Source organism: Arachis ipaensis, chromosome B1 (assembly GCF_059453495.1).
Source record: "Arachis ipaensis isolate K30076 ecotype BB chromosome B1, ASM5945349v1, whole genome shotgun sequence".
Taxonomy (NCBI): Eukaryota; Viridiplantae; Streptophyta; class Magnoliopsida; order Fabales; family Fabaceae; genus Arachis; species Arachis ipaensis.
The window spans coordinates 148,305,092-148,329,572 of record NC_142436.1 but is presented as its reverse complement, the minus strand read 5'-3'; the positions used below and the strand labels follow the sequence as shown (position 1 = coordinate 148,329,572).

Below are 24,481 nucleotides of genomic sequence, written 5' to 3'. Positions count from 1 at the left end.
AGATACGCGGATGTAAAATAGATATTTACAATCCGATTCAATCAATCTACGAATTAGATAATATCCGCAATTTTTGAATCGAATGTGATTATTTATCGCAGATCTACAGATACAATCCAATCTATGAACACCCCTAGTTAAAAGATGAAAGATGGGGCTGTTGACCAGGGACCAGGTTTCAAATATAAACTTATTCTCTCTATATATATTAGCTTAATTTTTATATTTTTATTTTTAAAATTATAAATTTGATGAAATAATTTAAAAATTTAAAATAAAAAATATTTAAAAGCATATAAAAATTTTAATATTTATTTAAATTTAAAATGTATAAAATTTATAAATTTAAATTAAATAATATCTTAAAAAAATTATGTGTAACAAAATAAAAATAAATATTTATAAACGTTAATTACAAATTAATTATTTATAAGTATTATTAAATTTATTTTTTTAATAATATTTAATTTGAAACAAAACATTTGTTATTCTCATACATAATTTTAATAGATAAAAAATATTTTATTTTTTTAATTTTATATTCAATTTTTTAAATTATTTTTAATTTTATTATTATTTTTAAAATTATTAATTTATATTGTCTTTTTTTGCTTTTTCGTTTTCTTCTTTCACTTTTTTTTTCATCAGATCATAATAAATTATTATTATTATTATTATTATAGCAACTTTTAATATTTTCTATTATTTTAAATTATGATCTTTCATTCGGTCAATTTTTATGAGTTATTGAAATTTTACTAAAATTTTTTTTTTTTTGTGTATTTTGAGACTTTAAATTATTTGTATATTTTAGTATGTTATTGAGTAATGTATTGTATGTAAATTTTTACATCAATTTTCAATGAAATTAAATTATAAATCAAATAATTTTGTGTGTATTTTTTAAGGTTCTAAAAATTGGACTTGATTGACCGATTCAATTGGATTAATCGAAAACCTAAAATACTAAAATTATATGAACTTGAAAAATATTCTTGTACTAATATTTCTCTCCAGTTGCTGAAGTAAAAAATAATTTAAAATTTCATTAAATAAACAACAATAATACTATACGTAAAGATAACATTATTCTTAATTATTTATTTATTTTTTCTTTTTTGTTTACATTTACTTCATATGTTGGCTTGATCTAAGTAAAAATTTTAAGTGGTATGGACATTGGACAAGTAACAATTGGTTTGCAGATCTTAAAATTTACCAAAAAGATTTATGTTAGAAGGCTCAACATTCACGTCACATACACTCACCCTGTGACGGTGCGCCTAATAGAATAATTCTTGTTACAAAACTAAAAGAAAATCATCGTGCCAACACGTTACTTATGTTTAAACACCTTCCAACATTTAACAAAAACAAACCGTGATATGTTTGTTCGTTATTAGTATACAATCATGATTCTATATTTTCAAACATAAATTTAAGCATAGTAATTATTAGTCTTTGTTTTTTTGGTGACTTTTATTAGTCTTTGTTTGCTACATTACTTTACCCAACTCATCTATTCAAGGGAAGTATAATTCCAATTCAATTTTATACAATAAATACGACAAAAAAAATAATTAAAAAAAAACATATGATAGAGACATAATCCAAGAAAATACGCATTCTATAAACAATGATATCTCATCTCATGCTAGGTACCACGTGTCTTTATCCAATTATGATTTATGAAACTTACTTGCAAAATTTGCTCATGATATAAGAAACAATTATATTGTGGAAAAAATTAAGTTAATGAACCATCCGAACTTGAGACACAAGAAGAGATCAATCCACCACAACAGTAAAAATATATCTATCACAACTCAATTTTTCTTTGCTCGTATTGTATAATTTATTTCTGTAAATGACAATCAAAAGAGTTGTTTGTAATATTTTAACGTTCATATCCAAATTAATGAACGTGAACATGTTATAAATGACTTCCAATATTGTGACAACTTTCTGTAACATGAGAAATATAAAAGTATATATGTATTTGTATATAAAGTTATAAACAAAATCATACTACTTGGTATATTGACGCCCCTTGAGCAGATCTTATCACCTTAACACGAAATGAAGCCTACAAAATTTGAAGCATGGACAATGTAACCAAAATCAAGTGTGTATGAGCATATTATTAAGAGAAAGTATAGGGAGCCAATAAAATTATTATTTGTATTCATAAAAAATAAATTTTTGCAGATAAAATTATCTAAATCCTAAAAAATTAAATAAAATTTTTAATATTATTCTCTCCACCACTACAACCATCATCTCCCTCCCTCTCTCTCTCAATGTTCTCAGCCACTCTAATTCTAACATTGACCACATTGCCACTCAGTATCACCTCCTTGCCCTCCTCCTCAACCGTCACGCTAATCCCTTCGCCACACACTCCCTCATTAGTGTCAGTCGCAATTCAACAATACCGGCCCCACCATCACCAGCATAATCATCTAACACAAGTTCAGCCTCTGTCTATGTCGGAAAGAAACCCTAGATCTAAGGATGTTGTGAGCAGTATGAGTGATTCGTTGGGATCTAAGGATGCGCGTCATAACGGTCGATACCGGTAGGTTGCTCGTCAAGACCTCGAGAACAATGGTGAAGACGACTCCCCCGCCGCCAAAAAGTCCAAATCGGAGAAGTTCTCTCTCAACAGCTGCGAATTTGCCATAGCCGTCGCTATATTCTTCCTCTTCACCACCGGCTTTATCTGCATCTACCTCACCATGTCCGCCCCAAGTTCAGCCGTATCAAGCTCCCACCCACCCTCTCCGATCTTCTCCTCTTCAAGTAAATAAAGATCCCTCTTTTTATTATTATGTTATCATCTTCATAGATTTATTTGAATCAAATTAGTATTAGATGAATGTAGCATCAAATTAGTTGGAACATTAGTAATTTAGACAGGTGGGAGAAAGCATCTTTTTTTGTGAAAAAAAAAAAATTTTGGAATTTGTTGTATTGTTTTCATGATAAGGGTGTGTTTGAATCTTTTTATATAGTTTATTGTGCTTGTTTCTTTATATGCAGAGAGAATCTTTCAGCATATGGCGAAGAGGTGGAAGAAGAGGAGGAAGAAGGAAGGAAGGGTGGGGATGGCGATGGTAGTGGTAGTGATGGTAATGGAGGTAGTGATCGTGATAGTTGGGAAGGAGAGTAGTGGTAAAGTTTGGAACTGGAGTCGCTAAAGAGAGAGAGTAGTTTAAGAATTTAATTTATTTATTTAGAGTTTGAATAATTTTGTCTACAAAAATCTATTTTTTATAAGTACAAATAGTAATTTTTATCTTTTATGAATAAAAATATATCAGTGTTTTCAACTTTTGTGAATAAAAATAATAGTTTACTCTTATTTTAATATGTGAATTGATGAATTATCTTATTTGAAGGTGATAATTTAAAAATATTAAATAATAATTTAATTAAATATATCAACTTATTTAATAGTATTTAATTATTAATTTTACAGGAAGAAAATTAGGCATAAGACTTCACTATGTGAATAGTAATATTTTAATTCAAAAGTAACTAAATTTTTATTTTTTATTGATATTGGTTTTTTATTTTTTTTCAATAAAGTTCAATTTAAAAAAGCATTTTGAAAAAGTGGTGCTAATCATATACATATACTTCTAGTTTTGAGAAGTTAAGGTTGTTTTTGAAAATATTTATAAAATTTTTTTTTTAAAAATTCAATACAATTCTATATTAATAAATTTTATATTTATTATATTTATATCTATTAAAAATATTTTAAATACTAAAAATAACTCCTTCAAACATAATTTTTGTAATTTATGCTTATTAACAACTAATTTTAATTTTATTTATCAAATCAATTTAAAATATTAATTTTAAAAATTAATTTTAATAAATTATTTTAAAAAATTAAAATTTTATCGTATCGAACCAAACCTAAAATGATAGACTCTACTCATAACAATATATATATATATATATATATATATATATATATATATTTGATTTTTACCATGACCCGCAGATCCAGTGCAGAGTAACCTGTTTCCCTTCAGAGGGCAAGCGAATGAAAGGGGGCACCGGATCCGTTGTTCGTTCACCTTCCAGTATCCGTTCTGTGCTTGAGGACGGGCAGGCAGCCCGCATACATGAAGAGAAGAAGAGGTTCTTGGTTTTTTGGGGCTTTCGGGCTCCTCTTTTTGTTTGTGTATTGAACTTTGTTGATGCCTTTTTTTCGTCGAGAAATCTTCGTTCCCAGTCATATATATATTGAGAAATCTATCCTAATTTCTAACTATAAAACTTTAATATAATGAAAAATTATTCATATTTAGTTTTTTACCCATAAAAATAGTTTTGATGTCACAAAAATACATGTATTAATTTTATTCATGTATAGTTTTATTAATATTTTAAAATTTTATAAATAAAAATAATAACTTTTTATCTTTTATGAGTATAAAATTAATTTCTTTTATCAATGGATATATTTGTTAATATTTTAAATTTTTATAAATAGAAATAATAATTTATTATATATATTTTTGGTCTCGTAATATATTTAAATATTTTTGTCAACCAAGTCCTATTAAGTTGGCACAAACCTAATAAAAATCATTCACACATCCTTTGCATGAATCACACAATTCTTCTTCATGTTCTTTTTTTTTTCTTTGCGTGTTTTATCCTCATTATCGTTCTTTTATTGTTGTTGTTGTTGCCGTATTTTTTTCTTATTTTTTTTCTCCTCCTCCTCCGAGTGGTTATTGCAACATTTTTTTTTATTTTTTTTCTTTTTTGTTCTTATTAGGAGGGTGAAATCAGAGGAAGGAAAGGAAAAAAACTTTTAAGTTGTGCAAAATTTATTAAAAAAATAGTACCAAAAAAGTTTTTTAATTTTGACACCGGAATTTTTTAGTTGTGATACTGATTCTTGCTAGAAGCATAAAATAAGAAGAATTATGAAAATTTTTGAAAGAAGAAGATGATGATAATAAAGACGATTAAAAGGAGTTTTAAATTATACATAATTTATTAAAAAAATAGCACCAATTAATTTATTCACTTACTTTGGTTAACATTAGATATAGAAGTTATTATAAAATTGTGTGTATTATCTTTGTTGTATGTTCAACATGATACAGTATAACTGTGAAAGTCATTGGCCGACTATAGGATATACATTTCCTAAAAGGAGGATCACATATTCATCCTTATTGAACTATATATCATGTTATCAACCATATAGACAAGAAGTATTAAAGAATTACTCAATAAAATGAAATTGATGTTAATATTGAGTTCTTTGTTGCTAATTCGAACTTGGCCTGTGATTTAGCTGACAATTTAAATGGGTTAAAATCAACATATGGCTTAATTGTGTGCTAATTTGAAAATGTATATGTTATTTGAAATAAGATAGTGGCTTGGGAGTGCCAATATATGCTTTAATTCTGTTATTGAAGCTCTTAAGGTTCCTAACAATTGTTCTAATGGAATCTTATTCTTATTTGCAGTATGTAAGCATGCATACTCATTGTCCCAAAATTTGGAACCTATCAGTGAGGGACTAGGTGTTTTACAATTTAAGACCGGTTTGATATCTGTCATTAAGGTATATAGTTATTATCTAATTTTCTATCTGGAATGCAAATTTTACTTAATATACTTGTGTTGCACATCGTAGTATGTATGTACATGGTTTCTCAAAGACTGTCTCATCTCATCCTTTTGTATTTCAGGACTGGATGCATCTTTGATTTCAGTTTATTGCATAAAATTTCCTGTTGTCAACTATTTCCTATGGCAATTGCTGCTGCTGCTTAATGAAATACTATCATGATCATTTTACTCAAAAATTTTTCTTCAATCTGTAATTCTTTTTAAAAATTGAAAGTGAGATTTACAGCTAAAACTACCAGAGGAATCAAGAGACAATATCCTATTGTCAGTGGTTAGAAGACAGAAAAATCATCAAGGATACCTAAGAGAGCCAAAGGTTGAAAGGATTCCCTATCATTAAGGTTACGAAAGAAATGGAAGTCCCAAGAGAAAGACAAACCCAGGATTGAATCCGCAATGATAAAGACAAGGAAAGGCTAGGTTTAAAGAGGTATCTCCTATCAAATGATCTGCTCAAAACCCACAAAAATTATGATAATACTACAACATAGAATAGCTAGACAATTCCCAACTAGACACAACACTTTAAACATAAAAATGATAAGAAAGGGAGACAGTGATACCACCATAAATTATCATCGAATTATAGCTAGACTTAACATACATCATTCCCTTTTTAGCTCCACCGATATAGGAGTGGACAGATCGTTCTAAAATAGTTGCCAAATAATATGCCAGGCATTTCTCAAAAAAAATTAACCACTCTAGTGCATAAGTACTGTTGGTATTATCTGCTCCACCAAGAGCGCACACATGAAACATCTTTGTCATAAGTAATATATAGTAAGCTTTGAAAATTAAGCCTTTGCAAAATTTAGAGAGCTTAGTAGATAGCTGTTTACAGAGTTACTTTCATACACAGTAAATTTTCATGTAATGGTAAAGCTCATCTTACTAAATAAATACTTAAGCTATTTGGCGACACAGGCACATATAAACACCAAGTTTGCTAACTAAGCCCTAAACTCACATGGGACATCCTCCTGCATACCTATAGTTGAGAGAGAAATACCAAGCATTTTATCCCCAAAAAAAAAAATAATAATAATTGACATACCATAAAAACACCAGCCCTCAATAAAGCATCCTGCAACTCAGATGAAACAGAAACATTGGCAATAGACTGTAGAGCAGCATCAACAGCTCCTGGTAGAAGCTCAAACTCAGTGCCGTGCACAATGTCTGGAACTAGCCCAGAAAACTCGAGTATTTCAGATCCGGCAGCCTCAAATTGACTAAGAACTGAAAATGTTCGCATGATGTTTGTGGTTCATTTCCAGGAGTAGATGGTTGAACAACATACATGCAACGGGAAAGAAGAGTTGCAAGAAGTTGCACTCCTCCATCTCTCACCAGCTCTTCTCCATTCAATGAAGATGCACATCTGGCCACAATAAAAGTCAACGAGCAGCATGAGCTAGAATGGAATTTTACGCCAGGCAAACAAGCTCTGATGCTGCAACAAGGAGAGGTGCTCCATCTGAAAGAAAGAAAATTCTTATCATCCTTGTCCACAGTAACAGCATTTAACAACATGGGATAGCCAGCATATTTGAATAGCTCCAATATGTCTCTATATCTTCTGTATAAAATGCATTGTCCCCTTCAGCAAAAGAAGCAATCTCCAAGGCTGAGGACCTTGCAATCCTTGCATGGTAGCCTAAGATACAGTTCGCAAAAGGTAAATATTCAGTGAATTAGGATATAAAAACCTACTGTTGCAAGCAAATGATATTATATCACATAAATTCCCCCAAGAAGCAAAAAGAAATTTTAACATACATCATGATTTTGCCACCCCAAATCTGTGCATGCATATAACAGCCTGTCTATAGCTGGCTTGCAAAAGGAGAAAAGAACAAAACAGTTTATGCATCTACAAAACTCTCCCAATCTGGGTGACAGGGGCTATCACACCATTTCTCATTTCTCACACTAAAGAAAGTACATGGACTTGTTTGCATGATATACTTACATATCAAAAATTAAGAAGTTAAGACAACAAAACATGTCCCCATGGGCATTTGAAGACTTCAAAATAACAAGCAGTTAACTTCAACATGAGGATAGTTGTGCTGAATATCACGCTATCCTAGTAACTTCTATTGATATATGAATCCAAATAAGCTTGTAACATGCAAACTATGTTTACCTGGAGGCGTTCATAAGCCTTCTGTATAGCAAGAAACTTCTCCCTTCCTTCAGGGTTTTTGACAGGATGATATTTCATAGCAAGTTTTCGATATCGTCGCTTTAACTTTTCCTCGTCGATATTTTCAATTTGCTTTGATTAGCTAGATGTTTCATCTGATACCTCCGAATAGTGCTTTTTATTTACATCATCACTGGATACATCATCCAAGGATATTTCAAGGATCTTGCAAGCTGCTCAACAATAGGCCAATTTGGAAAGCGGATTTCATCACACAGATTCCTCTAGTAATAATGATGACACCACATTTCATCTCTAAGTTCAGGGTATGTAACTGGAGGCATTGGGGCATAGTCATACAAAACATGGCAATACTGTGACAATTTCTGTGGAAAATCACCAAGGTGTTGCAAAACCTGATAAATACAGTGAACAGGGATAAATCGAACCGCATGAACAATACCGGAAAGGTAGTTTGGGAAGTACACTTGTATTCTAAAAAAAACCATACACATCAGACCTTAATTTGCAATACCTGACGTATTAAATTTTCTGCCCTCATTTTATGAGTCCATATTATCTCAGGAGTGCCAGAATCTGATACCATTGCAGCAGCAAATGCTGCTGGACCACTGCGCTTCAATACATACAACAAAGATTCAGGAAGAAGTCCACCAAGAACACTGCGTTTTGCCAAAGGCAATGAAGCTGAAACCGCAGCCTCTTCGCCACCATGAAATCCTTGGTGGACAAGGGTGACGGTAAAGAGTTGCCCAATTGAAAGTAGATTAGATCCTGGATAGGCCAGTGCAAAATAAAATGCACTGGTGCTGTATAGACGTATCATGGCCTTGGGATTCCTGGTAACAATAGCCTTCAACAATGCAGCAGCTGCCTCAACAATACTTGGTTCCCCAGAGAGAATGGCCTGAATTCATAAAACAACCCACTCCCCAACACACACAACAAAAGAGGGAAAACAATGAAAAGAAAAATAAAAACTAGATTTAAATTTGATTAGTATAATAAATCAACTTTGAAATGGTATACCTAGATAGTGGTGTAAGTTATCTTTCTTTGACCATAGTCAATATTTTATATTTATATTTTTTGGGCATAACACCCAGTTGCTAAACCCAAAAGGATATCAAGGCATAGTTCAATTATTAAGCTTTTTTTGTGCAAAGTTCAAAACAAATATTTAGTATTCTCCTTTTTTTCTCAATTGTTAAGCATTCTCCTTTCTTTTTCCAACTGTTAAGCTATTTGGACTGCTGTCTAACATTAAAAGCAAGTAATATGAAGCAGTAATTAAAGTTCTCCATCTTCAGGATTGAATGCTTGATTTTGTAGGTCCTCGGATTGATCGTCGTTGTCGCTCTCTGTCTTGTTACCACCCTCCGTTTGCTCATAGTCGCTGGCGACAGAAGCAGTAGGTTCCGGGGCTGGTCGTCTTTGTCGTCTCCTTGTCTCACCATCAACTTCCTTCACGCAACCAAATGTTGGTCCCCGATTTGGTGAGTTTCAACAAATTCCGCTGTTCTTTCTTTCTCAGTTTTGTTACTGTAATACATGACTACATTTTGATTTTGTTGTTGAAAATATCACTGAACTAGTATTTTTGCTGCTGAAAATAATCACTGGTATGAGTTTGTTACTAACGCTGCACTTGCTTCAACTATGATTATTAGTATCAATGAAAAACCATCAATTGTATACTAACAATGATGAAGTTAAAAGAGTAGAAGAGAGTCGCATTATTATTTCAGATGCAATATCGGGCACTACTGGAAGAAAAGTTAAAGTTTTAGAAGTATCAAATAATCACAGAGAAGAAGTTCAGAGACAGATACGGTGTTTTGATAATTCTTTGAAACTCTCATCCGAACATTTTTTACGAGGGCTTGTTTATTTTCGCGAGGGGGAGACATGAGTTTTTATTTACCAGCATTATGACAAGGACTTAGCTGATGTCTGGGTTGAGGATTGGGACAAATTCAAGTTTTATCTAAAGCAATTTTTACAAGCTCTCGCAATATTATATGAAGGGAAGAATATGTATCATGGGAACTTAAGACTACAACTTGATAACAAGTGAGGATAGAGCCTTTGTTACAGGAAGATGATTTCCTCAACTCCACTAATAAAGGCTCTATCCCCACTTAGGGGTGTCAAAAATCCCCAGGAAGCGGGGATCCCCGCGGGGACCGCCCCGAATGGGGCCCCGATGACGGGGAATTTTCCCTGCGGGGACGGGGATGGGGGACAAAATTCCCCCGAAGCAAATGCGGGGACCCGAGCGGGGATCCCCGTCCCCGTCCCCGTATTCCCCACAATCCCCGAATATATTAAATTACTTAAATATCCTTATGAATTTAATTTTTATTTTGGTTTTTAAGTAATTTCACTTTGCATATATATATAGAAAAGTTAACCCTAAATCCCTTACTCCTCTTCTCAGTTCCCAATTCCCACTTCAAACAGAGAGCGCCGCAACCTCCTACCTTCGAGTTCCCAGCCCTAACTCTTCTTCGTCTCTGCATTCTCTCCGTCGTCCCAGGCTCCCAGCCAGCAACCTCCGACCACCATCGTCACGGCCTCGTCACTGTCCGTTTCAGCCGGCCCAGACTGCATCATCACCGCACCGCCCCGTGCGCCCTGTTCCGTTTTCTCTCTTCCCGTCGTTCGCCGCTCTTCTCGTCACCAGCGTTTCTGACATCTTCAGCCATTTCTCTCTTATCCCTGGTAAGATTCACTACTCTCTCCTTTTCTTGTATTTTGGGATTTCAGTTTAGGTTTTTGCTTTTTTCATGAATTTGATGGTGATTTTGATTTTTTGAAGTTGGTGGCTGTTGTTTTTATTAATGGATGTTTTGTTCTATGAATTTCTGATAATTGGTGGCTGTTTTTTCATTTTTTTCATACTTTAATTTTTTTATATTCCATTAATTCTGAATTCTGATTTTAGTAGCTGTTGCCTGTTGATGAATTTATGCTATGCTATTCTGTATTAATAATTTATATTTTGTAGAATGAAAAATTCTGATTTGCTGCACCATTTATATGTTAAATTATAACTCAAAACGGTGATACATGAATTAAGTGTGTTTCAGGCCTCAAGTTTCAGGTTCTCTGTTTGTTGTGCTGTAATTTCTGACTTTAATATGTGTGTACACGGATTTGAGAAAACTCCCCTTGCAGTGCAAAATGTGATTGATTGCATGTGGTTGGAAGAAAGTAATACACAGGTTTCAATCCTTGAGAGTGATGTAATTAGTAATTTGAAATTTTGTTTTAATCCAAGTTAGAGCACAGATCTTTTTTTTTTGGGCGTTTTGTCTTTAATTATTTTTTCTATAGGTTTTTTTTTCTTGTAATTCTGAAATTGGAATATATTGTTCCTAGTGGTTCCTCCAAATTAAGCTATCTTGGCATTTGGATATTAGCTGAAGTTGGAAATGGTTAAAAGATTAGCTTGCTAAAATGAGATGATAAAAAACAAAAAATATCAAGTGAGATCCTTAGAATATTAATTACTTAAGGGATGTAAAATAAGCAATCTGACTTTACCTTTGGCACCTCTTGGTTGATGAATTGTGTGCCTACACCCTGGTGATCCCCTTGTGTTGGTGTTATTCCTTTTTTTGGCTTTCGTTTTTGTCTGAATTTGGCTTGGCTTGCCTGTTTATTGTATCTTTCTTGCTTTGGTACTTTTTGGTTTGTGTTTGCTTTGTTTGAGGGCTGCCACTTGTGTGGTGGTTTGCCTAGTATGCTGTTACTGCATGTGACATATATACATATAGAATTCCTTTCTCCCCTTGTTTAATTAAGGAGCTCCATATATACATATAGAATTCTTTTCTCCCCTACTAACACAGAAACTTCCCAACAAGCTGTGACATAATTAGAAGCAAGGTATTATTATACTATTGAAGAACTTTTTATGAATTGATTCCTTATTTGTATAAAAAGGTAATTAAAAGTTCTAAACTCTAAATTCAGAATCATAAAAAATTTCAACAAAGACTTCTAATCAAGTATTCAACAATAAAAACTCAACATTCAAAAACAGAAAACTCAGCCTCCAAAGTAAAAAAATCCAAAAACAGAAAAACTAAAAGAATCCATACTCAAAAACAAAGAATCCATACTTAGCATCAAAGTAAATTCAGAATCACATCACCAACAACCCCCAACTCAGAACACACAATTAACAAAATTAACAACCACCATTAAAATCAACCATCAACCCCAACTCAGAATGCCAGCAATCCAGAATCTAGACCAATATATCAATTCATAGTTCATATTTCATACAATTCATATGGCATTCAATAGAGCAGAATTGAAAAAATAAAAAAATTGAAAAGAGCAGAAGAATTTCATAAAAGAATTGAAGAACAGAGCAAAACAGAATTCTCAAATTCAACACACATCAAATTTATTCTCAAATTCAACATACATCAAATTTATTCAATATTTGATTAATCATATAATAAACAAGATTAAAAAATTAAAAAACACAAGAACAGAATAACAGAAGCCCAGAACAAAAAAATGAAAACAGAAAGAACAGAAGAAGAGAACAGAACGACCCGCGACGAGAAGAGAAGGACCCGCAAGAGAACTAACCGCAGAATAGAAGAGCCAGAAGCCCAGAACTAACCGCAAGAGAAGTAGAGAACAGAACGACCCGCGACGCTGAGGCGACGACCCGCGACAGTGGTGCTTGCTCCGGCGTCTGCTTCGAATCACGGCGGCGGTTGTCCTTCTTAGGCAGAAGCTCGAGCCTGGAAGAGCTTAGGGTTGGGAGTGGGGTGTTCTTCACTTCTTCGAAGAGATTAGCTGATTAGGGATTTAGGGTAAGCCTGCAACACGTAGGGTGAACGCGGATCAGATCAGATATGGCCAAAATTTCTATCCGATCCGCACTAAAATCATCGGATCGGATCTAATATCCGCAGGTTTTAAGGGTGGATCCGATCCGCACATTTGCGGATCGGATCGAATCGGATATAGGATATATCGGCAAAAAAAATAAAAATATTTTTAAAGCTTATTTTTATTAAAAAAATATCAATAAATTTATTTTTCTCTTCTTTTAAATATGTTTATTCTTAAAATAATATTAAACATACTTTACTTGAATAATAAATTAAAATAATACAACATATATAATAATTATTAGTTGAAATAAAACATAAAAAGAATATTTATTTATTTATTTCTTTATTTTTGCGGATACCAACACAAAATCTGCAATCCGATCCGACTAGTGTGCGGATCCGATCCGAATGCCTTACGGATCGGATCTATATCCGCAATTTTTGGATCGGATTCGGATAAACACCGCGGATATACAGATCAGATCCGATCCATGAACACCCCTAGCAACATGCGTTCTTCACTCTCCAGCCTTCATTTTCCTTTTTTTTAAGCCAAACGATGCCATTTCGCTAGCTGGCGGGAAGAACCGGTACTTTATGAAACCTGGCCGGTTTGACCGGGTCGCCGGTTAATCATCGGTTTAGCCAGTTTTTTGCAGCACGGTTTTGTAGGTGGACCGAACCGACTAGGTGACCGATTTTCGATTAATCCGGTTGAACTGGCTGGTCCGGTCTGATTTTCAGAACATTGCGAGAGAGTGGCATAGAATTAGGTTTAACCTAATATTTTTCGACAGAATATTTTAAATTAGATGAAATTTGTCTTTGATAATTTAATAAAACACCGTATTTTTTATCATTTAAATATAGATGATTTGTTTCAGTAATTATTTTTCACAAAAAAAAATTTCTGACGGAATTATCGACATATTCTTTTTCCTGTCTGTAATTTATGCTAATTTATTTTTCTTCCTTTTCGACAAAAATTTTCTCACAAAATCTGTCTATATTTCTGTGGGATAAAATTTGTTGGAAATATCTGTCTGTAATAAATATTTTTGTAGTAGTGATAATACTCAATGTTATACCATATTTTTACTTTTGATATAGAAATATAATAGTATGGGTTTAATTTTGATGCACTGATAGTGTAAAATATTTTATACAATCGTGCAATCACACTCGTTTTTTTGGATGACCATTCATGCGATCAATGAAAATAGTAATTATTTTTCATGATGTGACATTACGTCATTAGATGCACGTATAAAACTGTTTTATAATAAGAGTGCATCAAAATTAAATTCATAAGAGTATATATATACTAAATAATAATGCTCTACAATCAATTCCAAGTGAATTACATACCCAAGTTCAACTAAGTTGTTATAATCGTTTTTCACATCACGCGCCACTTACCGTGAATGCACTTTTTTTCATCGTGGTTCTTCTTCATCTCACATACACACTCTTGCTACTTCTTCTTTTTGTTCTCTTCCTTCTTTTTCCTAATATTTCTCTTTTTTTTTATTGTTATTGTCATTTCCACCACCTCCTCCTCCGTCTTCTTCTTTTTTCATTTAATTTCTTCTTTTCTCCTCCTCCTCCTCCTCCTCCTCCATCATCATCACGTCATTGTCATCGTCATCGTTGACTTCTTCTTATACGTAAATAACACTGTTCATTCTCTTTCGAATTTTTGGACTTGCTCAACTTAATGTCGCTGTGTTATCTACTTATTTTTTCACTTATTTTTTATTAAAATTCGTAAATATGCAACTCATTTTTTCATGAAATAAATTCTTAGTACCATCACATCATTAAGTTAAAAATTTTGGTGTTAAAGTGACGACATTTCGTTATTCTTTAGAAATTTATGTGTTGTTTTATCAGATATGTCGTCTTCTTTTTATACATAAATGGCACAGTTTATTCTTTTTCAAATTTTTGCACTTGTTCTACTTAATTTCGCTACATTATATATATAATTTTCCACTTATTCTCTTTTCTATTAAAATTTGTGAATCTGAACTCAAATCTTCATGAAATAAGTTTTTAGTTTTATCATATCATTTAATTATAAATTTTGGAGTTAGAGTGAAGACATTTCACTATTTTTTTTAGATTTTTAGATTTTGTTTTATATATAAGATAATTATTCAATTCATTGAATGTGTAATGTTATTTTAGAAAGATTCAATATTTTATTGCGTCGTGTTATTGAACTTCTTATGTCAATTTAAAATTATTTTGATGCTATCAATATGATCTTTAGTATTCAATTTATTTTTTACATATTGTATCATTGTATTTTGATACTATTTGTTTTGTTCAATTCACATCATAGTTTTTATTTTTTTAATTCAATATTTGAACTCAATTAATTGACTAGGAAAATAAAAGTTTATATTTTGATACTTTTATTCATGCTAATTTATAAATGAACAATTTAGTGCTTTCTATTTTAAAATACACAATGTATTTCAAATAAGGATAAAATATAATTTTTCCTTAAAATTTGTTAAAAATTTAAAAAATATCTCTAAGTTTTATTTTATTTTAATTTCATTCTAAAAGTTTTCAATTTGCATCATATATACTCGAGGTGAGTGGTGACTAATTTTTCAAAAACTTTTAAATTAATTTAGCAATAATTTTACAAGAACAACCTTTAACATAAGCAAATCAACATAGTTGAGTCACAAAAAAAGAATCAGACATAGTTGTCATGTATTATTACTGATTTGTTCTAAACTTTCCAAAAATTTACTAGAGATATACTTAATGCAAATTGACAATTTTAGGAACAAAATTGAAATAAAATAAAATTTAAGAGTATTTTTAAAATTTTTGCCAAAATTTAGGAGAAAAAATTATATTTTATATTTTTCCCTTTAAACAATGAATTGAACTTTTCTCTTATAATTTTCCTCTTTCTCGTTTATACTGTCTTCAACCAATTAATAGGTTAGATAAGGTTGTAATATTTGGTACTTTACTTACTATAAGTATCACATCTTGCCCATTCATTTCAACTCCATATCAACGTCACCGGATCTTAAAAGAAGTTTGATTTGACAAGAATGATACGCTCACATTGTACCATGCTACTAATTTTCTTAAATTCCGAGAGACCGAAGGGAATTATAGGCAAACTAAATTCAAAAAATGCGTTGATGTATTCTAACGGCATCTGATATATTAGATGAACATCATCAAGAATTTTCTCGGAGATGGGCATACCATGAAACAAATGGGACAGAAAAATGGATTATACCTTCTTGCTTCAAAACTTTGATAAGTACACAGAGTACCAGAGTAAAAGATTCATATACTCCTATTTTCCCTCATGTAAAATTATATATTTGCTCATAGTCAATTTATCTAAAGCCGCTATCGATGTTTATTTTGCATTTGCAAATGAACAAAGAGCATATGCCCATATATGATAATGGAAAGACTGGAAATATAAAGGGCAAAACAAAAGGATAAACAAAGAGAAGATACAAGTACTTTGCCACTTGCCAGCCTATTTACCGCACAGGCTGCTGATTGTAGTGAGTCGCCTTATCATTTCTCTTTGCCACGGCATCTCCTTGATTTTTTCTTCTTCACAGATGCAACTTTCTTATGCCACTCTTTCACGTCAGTTACAGGTGCATCCTCTGCCTTCCCCGTTCCAGCAGTTTCCGTAGTTGTCTTTCTTGCTCAGCCACAGAATCAGGCAGTTCTTGTGATTCTTTCTGCTCCTTTGAAGATTTGTCCTTCTTCTTCTTCTGTGCATTTTTGCTTTCACCGGTGGCATTCTCCTTTTCTAACTCACCATTGTCATCTTAGCAGGGCTTGCAAATGTATTGGCGAACGTTTGCATGAGCAAGTTCAAGCCTCAACTAAATACTTTAGATATTTAAATAACATTCTTGTAGCCAGCATGGTTAAATCAATAAAAAATTCCGAAAAGAAAGATACCTCCTTAAAAGAACTAAGATAATTATAATATCTTTTTTCTTTTTTTCTTTCACAAGATCAAAAACATCATATTACCATGGGAGTCAGCCTGGCTTTCGGGTTCTTTTTGCAATCCTTGCTCTGCTAAAACAGCTTCAAGCTCCTCAAGCTCTTTTTTCTTCAATTCCTTCTTTGAAAGTTGCTCTTCAGTTTCCTTGGTAGACAACGAAGGTTCACGAGGCTTCTTAACAACAGTTTCAGGATCTACTGGCGCTTCTAAATCATTTTCATGTTCATCCTCAGCATCATCAAGACATCATCAAGGCCTTCTATCTCACTATCGCTTTCCTGCTATTAAATCATTCACATGTCTTGCAGTTAGTCAATGTGAAGCTCAATGTCGCAATGAAACAATAATAACCATCTTCTATGTTATTAATTTGCCATTAAGGCCAAAACAAATTAACAATTAAGTGCCCAGTTATGCAGCTTTCAGCTTTCACTACTCCAAATGGGACGTGAAGGGCAAGTCCATGAAGAATAAAAGCTACATTATATCATCTACGTTAAACATTATAGTTATGGGTGAAGACACAATCATTTTAACTATGCAAGATTGAACACGTGGAAACTTGAGCTTGAAGAACCAAATTCCAAATCCGGAAATGAGAATAACAAATCGGCAAACCGACAAATAGTCATCAAATGCATATTAATCAGATTCCAAATCATTAAACCGAATAAATGACAACTCGACAAGAACATAGATATTTGAATTAGCAAAACGACAAGCACAACGTCATCAAATCCAAGCATACCAGATTACAGATCGTTAGACCGTTAACACAAATCTCATAAATGACAATTCAACAAGGATCATAAATACCTTCCCAAAGCTAGATATCCAGAACAAGACCAGAATCCAGGATCCTCATTATCAAACAGAATATCCAACATTATATCTTTAAGATATAAAAAGAACACCCAGCTTTCTTTCCAATCATGCATGCAATAACATTCAACGCAACTCTTTCTCCTCAAAGACACCATTAAACCCATCCAATCCAACCTTCAAAACAGCATTGCCTAACACATCCAACTAACAGAACACAGACAACGCAATCAAATCACCTACTGAATAACATCCATTCCAGTTCGGTTCACCTCATGGCAAATAAATGTGAGAACATGAACAGCTCAACTAATCCACCTTTTCCAAGTCTAGTCACTATCCATGCCACAGGACTAACGGATTCAAAAATAAAAAACACAATAATAAAAGAAAGAAATTACACTCTCTGCATCAAGGCAACGATCATCACCATCCATAGTTAAAAAATAAACGATTCAAGCCATTGCATATCAAGTTTCAGCAGTAGTGATCCAACACACATGAATAGAATAATCCAATTAAAAAAGAAATAATGCTCAAAGTTTTATGTTCACCTCAGCATGGGCCTCGGATTCAGCTGCAGCAGCAACAGGAGCGCCCCAAACGGATTGAGGTGGAGCGGTGATGGCGTAGTAATCATCATCATCCTCGTCGTCAACGTTGTTATAGTTACAGACTTACAGAAAATAGTCAAGAGCATGGTTCAATGATTAAAAAACTGCCAACAAACCATAACATAAAACTGCAACAGTGGTGTATACTGAGTTAATAGAAATCACAGTACAAAATAAAAAATGGAAAATTACATTCATCATGCAGGTATAGCAGAAGAAAAAGAAAATTAAAGCAGATAATTTACCAACTATTATTAGTATTATTGCTGCATATTCACAAAATACTGCATGTAATACATGACTTTAACCGTTTGCATTATCTATGTGCCCTTGAGTTTTCAATATTTATATATGGTATGAAACTCATTTTTAAAGAAAACTCAGAAACAAATATACAGAAGTTAGTTATGGAAGGAAAAGGAAGATCAAAATTATTTAAATACATATAAACTTAGTTAAATTTTAAAGAGTGTCATCCAAGAATTAAACTGAACAAATTAAAGAAGAGAAAAAAAGATCCAATTTAAACAAAAAAAGGGTAAAAAAATAGCGATTAAGGCAGATGAATCATTCATACCGCTTTGGCAGGTGCAACTTCAGCCGGAGCACGTTGCAGCAGATTTCACACCTTGAGCTTTGTCGGAGAAGTTGTTCCTTAAAAAAGAAATCAAGTTTTCAAATTACTTAGCAAAACCAAAAGCAAATCAAAATTTGTAGTAACAAAAAAATCTATAAAAGTCAAAGCTACTAAATTACATAAGATGTCAACAGACAACAATGACTGCTTATTTTAAGTGTGATGCTGTTTTACTCCAGCATTTTATGAAACAACTCCTGAACTTAAGATATGCATACACCTTTGAACAACATTTTATGTTTAGGAAAGAAAAAAACTATAGCCTCTAAGAAAAACCATTGTTGTTATAAATAGCTTTTACTAAATTTCTTTAAATTATAGAAAAAACACCCAACTTCAAGAGGGGTAGCATTTTCAAGAGAAGCAACTCCAACTTCAAGAGCAGTAGCACCTCCAACTTTCTGCTATTGCTGTTGGACTCCTAATAGTCCAAGAAACTGCTCCATGGTTTGGTTTGTTTTAAACCATCTCATCAAAGTATCACATGATTAAGTTTCAGATAAAAAACAAAATGCTCCATATTCGTTAAAATTTTTACAAAAATCCCATAAACCTTCAAGATATGATAATCAAATACTTTAACATTGTAATTTGCATTAGTATATACCCAAACAAAAAGAACAAAGAATTTATTTTGCATTACTTGATGATCTTCATTGCTTCAAAATTATCTCTTGTAGAATTTCCAAAAGCAGATCTTTTTTACTGAAATCAATTCTAGCTGATAAATTAAGAACTCGAAACATCTTTCGAGAAAATTTATATTGGCATATGTGATGTGTTAGTATGAGAGGATTGACATACCAAATGAAAGAATCCCTAACAATGAGATGGTGGGTGCAAATTCAGAACACATAAATATATTTTAGTGTTGGATCCAATTAATTAAAATGAAATGGATATAACACACAAATGTTTATTCTTTTTTCTCTATATGTTATAGATTAAGGGTTGCCGAGTACAGGCATCAAACCTAAATAAATATTATTGAACTTCCTCATGAACTCTATGATGATGAGGATGAAAGTACCGGTAAAATTGAAAAGGTCTATATAACATTAAATATATTATTGAACTGGATAAAAATGTTATCAATCATGTCAAATGAGGCATAAAATGTAGAAATTTAATGTCAATTTCATTATATAGAATCAATATCCACCATCCTAGGCAGCAATCTTTTCATTCCTCTAATATCAACATAAATGCAAATGGCAACAAAAGGAAATTTTAAAGGATAGTATTACTTGGAGGACATTGTTGGCATAATCAAAGACTCCATCAGAGACCACAACAAAGAATTATAGAGACTAAAAATTTTACTTGCAATTGCAGGTCAATCACCACCTCAGATGTTCTTTAAGAAATGACATAAGATACGAAAACAGAAAAAAAAAAAAATCAGCAATATAGTTAATAGAAGACAAACACGGTTAGCTATCCAACAACAAAAAGGAAACAGATTATTATAGATTAACCGAAATGTACATGCAATCATTCGAAAGCAAAAAAAAATATATTTTATTGCAGATTAACCAAAATTTTAGAACTTGAAGCTGTCGTTCACCGAAGAATGGATTATAAAGGATTCTTCTCTGGTTATAATGAAATCAAACAACAAAATAAAGAGAGAACTAACCATCCTTCATTCGCATCATCCATTGGCAAAGGAACGGCTGTGACAGCGTTCTGCGGTAGATGCAGTTCTATGGATCCAACAGCGTCGGTAACCTCCATCACCGCCGTCGCCGCCTCATTCCTCTTCTTTTCTCTGTCGATCTAGCATCCTTCTCTGTGACCGTCGTTGTCATCGCCACCCACTTCTTCCGTCGTGCTTTATTTCTTCACCGACCTTTTCTTCTTCTCTTCTCTGCGACATTGAAAGAGGAAGTCTGGTGCCAACTACTCCCCCTATCAGAACTGGCAACTCTCTCTCTCATATTCTCTTCTTGAAAGTCCTGAAACAAAATCATTTTCAATTTGAATTTGAATCAAATCCCACCCAGTTACTTCTTTGGATTGAGAACAGCAAAGTGCCCAACATTAAAAACATAGTAACATACACTTGTCAATCATACACAGCTCCACGTGTCAAACACAGAACACTCCACTTGTCGAGCAAATACCACAACTATATTCTTATTATATATTAATAGATAGATATATTAATAAATATTTGGCCTATGTTTTGCCAATATTTTCAGTCTTTTGTTATTAATTCATTAAATTACATAGAATGGAGGGGGAATCACGACGGATCTAAATGCTAGTTAATCTCCAAGTGAGCCTTTCACGCTATTCAAAGCTGCTTGCCTGTGTTGCAGCAATGGACGTGAGCAAGCAAATAAATTTCAACCTGAAAAATGTAAAGGAAGCAATAAATTATATAGAGCCCAGCTCTTTATATAAGTATTGACAATATTATGCAAAAATGGTTCGAATTTAGAAACTATCAAATGTTCAAATGTGATGGATTAGATGAATATGCCATATTGCCATGCACTATATTTTTAATTGATGATTATCATAACACTTTTCACTTTCTTATTTTATCACAAATGTGACTAGTGAACTTGCAAAGTCTAACCGGAATGTTAGTAGACTTCAACTTTCTCCAGTGTTCCTCCTCAAAGAAACAAGCATGTCCGATTATGGGGAACAAAATCGAGCATATCTTGTATCTCCTTTGAATTAGGAACCTAAAAGCACGAAACAAGCAAAACAGACCAGTCAGGTAATCACCACAGGTAACAGGTACAATAAAAGATTGGCGCACCTCTCCACAATGAAGGGTTACAAAAAGACCTTGTTCTCTGGCGAATTTCAATGCTGGCAAGTATCTTTTCCAAAAAAAGATAACGGGAGACTTTGATCTAAAGCATCATTACGAATTACTACGCTAGAGTCCTTGATAGATTGACATACCATTCGCCAACCTTTGGATTCCCAGATAGGTCAATTCCAACCACCCCCAAATGCCTCATTTCCAGTGTCAGTTTGACCTGCAACATAGAAATGGAGTGTTGAAGGTATTAAGTAGCAAGCATCAAACTTAAGGATGCTGAAATTACTCATCTTACAGTTTCCATAGTTGCTTCTGTTGTCTCCCTACGATCAACACTCAAGAGAAGCCTAACAAAGATTTTCTTCCTACTATTTCCATTACATTTATCATTTGTTGCTGCGTGCAGAGGATCTAAAAGATTTCTAGGATCCTCAATATAAGGAATTAAAGCCACATCAACTGAGCTGACAGATCTTATCCCTTCCAATACAGCTTCAACATAAGAACGTTTGCTCATTCCTTGGGAATCGTTTTTCTGTAAGGAATTAAGCCGAAAAATTCACTGTCGAATCAATAGAAAAAACCAAAAAGATAAAAAAAGAGTCCGCATCAAGAACCAAGCTCTTCTAGTTACCTTTGGGGTGGTTCTCAATTCGAGATAGACAACCTTTTCTGATGCGAAATCTTCAACAACCTGCATTCAGAAATTGCTTCTATAAATGCAAAGGCTGAAGGCATCGGATTTAGAAACACAGAAATTTAGATAGTAAGCAACCATACTTTATTCGCAATTCTTGTAACAGTCATGTGATCAGTAGTAAGAATGCGGATCACATCAAACAACTTGAACACCTCAGTCAATGAACGATCATCTGTATTTACAAAACCATAACCACCACCATTATAAGCCTTAAACACTATAATAGTAACGATTACTAACACTAAAAGTGACAATCAAACAGTCCCTCATATCACAAACACTAGCAGAGTGCGTAATTTTTACAATCAAACAGCTGTTAAGGGTCAAAATCAGTCCCAAAATGAACATGAAGCTGAACAACAGTGAAGGGGCACACTGAAAATAAAACAAGAAAATAGGAAAGGAAAAAAGGGAAAAGGAGCATACTTTTAAGGATAACATGCTCCACTTGGGAAAAATCTATTAGACCCTTGTCCCACAAAGCTCTAGCGAGTTCTCTGTGCAACAAAAAAAAAAGGATAAGAGGAAAGAGAATGAGATGAAGAAACAAAACAAGAGAGAGAGGAAAGGAGAAAAGGAGTACAGGAGAGTGGAGCCTCTGATGGATCCATTGAGGTGAGCATGGAGTTCCACCTTTGGCATTGACATCCACCACTCCATCTTTTCTTCTTCCTCAACACTGAAACTGAAACTGCAAGTGCTTCGTTGGGTGTTGGGTAAGAGTAAGAGTACACTCTGGTTGGTTCAGAAGAGACTGGCCAATGGCCATTCACTGAACTCATCCAAGGGCGTGTATCAGACAAAAAAAAACAGCACTCAAACATGTTGAGGATTTAGGGTTCACGCCACGATCATTGTGATAAGATCCCAATCAATGTTATACTTGCTGTTAATTTTGAATATTCAAATATTATTTCCTATCTTTGAAATACCGAGTGTTGGTATTTGACTATTTGTACGTTTTAAAAAAAAAGGGGGCGGGGGGTTTGTGACTTTGTGTGTGTCTGTTTAAAAGTACGCTTTAATCAATTTTAAATTTATAATTCTTTTAAGAATAAACTATTATTTTTATCTACAAAAGATGAAAATACCATTATATCTATTCATAAAAAATTGAAATTATCATTTATATTCATAAAAAATAAATTTTTAGAGATAAAATTATCTAAACCCTAAAAAATTAAATAAAATTTTCAATATCATTCTCTCTACCACTATAACCATCATCTTCCCTCTTCCCCCTCTCTCTCTCAATGTTCTCAGTCACTCCAATCCTAACATTGACCAATCCTAACATTGACCACATCGCTGCTTAGTAGCACCGCCTTGCCCTCCTCCTCAACCGTCACCCTAACCCCTTCGCCACACACTCCCTCATCATTGTCGGTCGCAACTCAACAATACCAGCACCACCATCACCAGCATAATCATCTAGCGCAAGCTCAGCCTCTGTCTATGCCGGAAAGAAACCCTAGATCTAAGGTTGACGCAGAGCGTCATAGCGGTCGATACCAATAGGTTGCTCGTCAGGACCTCGAGAACAATGGTGAGGACGACTCCCCCGCCACCAAAAAATCTAAATCTGAGAAGTTCTCTCTCAACAGTTGCGAATTTGCCACCGCCGTCGCCGTATTCTTCCTCTTCACCATCAGCCTTTTTTGCATCTACCTCACCATGTTCGCCACCGAGTTCGGCCGTATCAAGCTCCCACACACCCTCTCTGATCTTCTCCTCCTCAAGTAAATAATCCTCTTTTCATTATTATGTTATCATCTTTATAGATTTATTTGAATCAAATTAGCATTAGATGAACGTAGCATCAGATTAATTAGAACATTAGTGATTTAGACAGGTGGGAGAAAACATTTTTTTTGTGAAAAAAAAAATTGAAATTTGTTGTATTGTTTTCAGGATAAGGGTGTGTTTGAATCTTTTTATGTATTTTATTGTGCTTGTTTTGTATGCAGAGAGAATCTTTCGGCATATGGCGAAGAGGTGGAAGAAGAGGAGGAAGAAGGAAGGAAAGGTGGGGATGGCGATGGCGATGGCTGTGGTGGTGATGGTAATGGAGGCAGTGATGGTGATAGTTGAGGAGGAGAGTGGTGGTAGAGTTTGGAAGTGGAGTCGCTAAGAATATTGAGAGAGAGAGAGATAAGAGAGAAAAATGATGGTAATAGTAGTGGAAAAAATGGTA

At 33.3% G+C, this 24,481-nt stretch overlaps 2 protein-coding genes and 2 long non-coding RNA genes across 6 annotated transcripts; 2 read left to right on the top strand and 2 right to left on the bottom strand.

Annotated features, from left to right (window-relative positions):
• Positions 1-4,014: 4,014 nt before the first annotated feature.
• Positions 4,015-5,880, top strand: LOC107640118 (uncharacterized). Its single transcript, XR_001620354.3, has 3 exons — positions 4,015-4,155; positions 5,508-5,605; positions 5,733-5,880. It is a non-coding gene; the product is annotated as an uncharacterized LOC107640118 (long non-coding RNA).
• A 553-nt stretch (positions 5,881-6,433) lies between these two features.
• LOC110263826 (dnaJ homolog subfamily C GRV2) lies at positions 6,434-9,109 on the bottom strand. 2 transcript variants are annotated; one of them, XM_088502150.1, is made up of 3 exons: positions 8,346-9,109; positions 7,826-8,241; positions 6,434-7,333 (listed from the first exon to the last, which is right to left on the bottom strand). In XM_088502150.1, the coding sequence occupies exons 1-2, from the start codon at positions 8,670-8,672 to the stop codon at positions 8,110-8,112; spliced, it is 459 nt and encodes a 152-aa protein (XP_088358276.1). In that variant the 5' UTR covers positions 8,673-9,109; the 3' UTR covers positions 6,434-7,333; positions 7,826-8,109. The 2 variants fall into 2 exon arrangements, with proteins under 2 accessions (XP_088358276.1, XP_088358277.1); XM_088502151.1 differs by having other exon boundaries at positions 8,361-9,070.
• A 6,085-nt stretch (positions 9,110-15,194) lies between these two features.
• Positions 15,195-18,081, top strand: LOC148578841 (uncharacterized). Its single transcript, XR_015902601.1, has 2 exons — positions 15,195-16,268; positions 16,362-18,081. It is a non-coding gene; the product is annotated as an uncharacterized LOC148578841 (long non-coding RNA).
• LOC148578840 (N6-mAMP deaminase-like) lies at positions 16,047-23,114 on the bottom strand. 2 transcript variants are annotated; one of them, XM_088502141.1, is made up of 12 exons: positions 22,871-23,114; positions 22,714-22,784; positions 22,368-22,459; positions 22,222-22,281; positions 21,883-22,122; positions 21,579-21,804; positions 21,390-21,501; positions 21,116-21,158; positions 20,442-20,760; positions 18,743-18,819; positions 18,106-18,227; positions 16,047-17,010 (listed from the first exon to the last, which is right to left on the bottom strand). In XM_088502141.1, the coding sequence occupies exons 1-6, from the start codon at positions 22,945-22,947 to the stop codon at positions 21,697-21,699; spliced, it is 648 nt and encodes a 215-aa protein (XP_088358267.1). In that variant the 5' UTR covers positions 22,948-23,114; the 3' UTR covers positions 16,047-17,010; positions 18,106-18,227; positions 18,743-18,819; positions 20,442-20,760; positions 21,116-21,158; positions 21,390-21,501; positions 21,579-21,696. The 2 variants fall into 2 exon arrangements, with proteins under 2 accessions (XP_088358267.1, XP_088358266.1); XM_088502140.1 differs by having other exon boundaries at positions 18,106-18,819; positions 20,866-21,158; positions 21,390-21,804; positions 22,871-23,098.
• Positions 23,115-24,481: the final 1,367 nt, after the last annotated feature.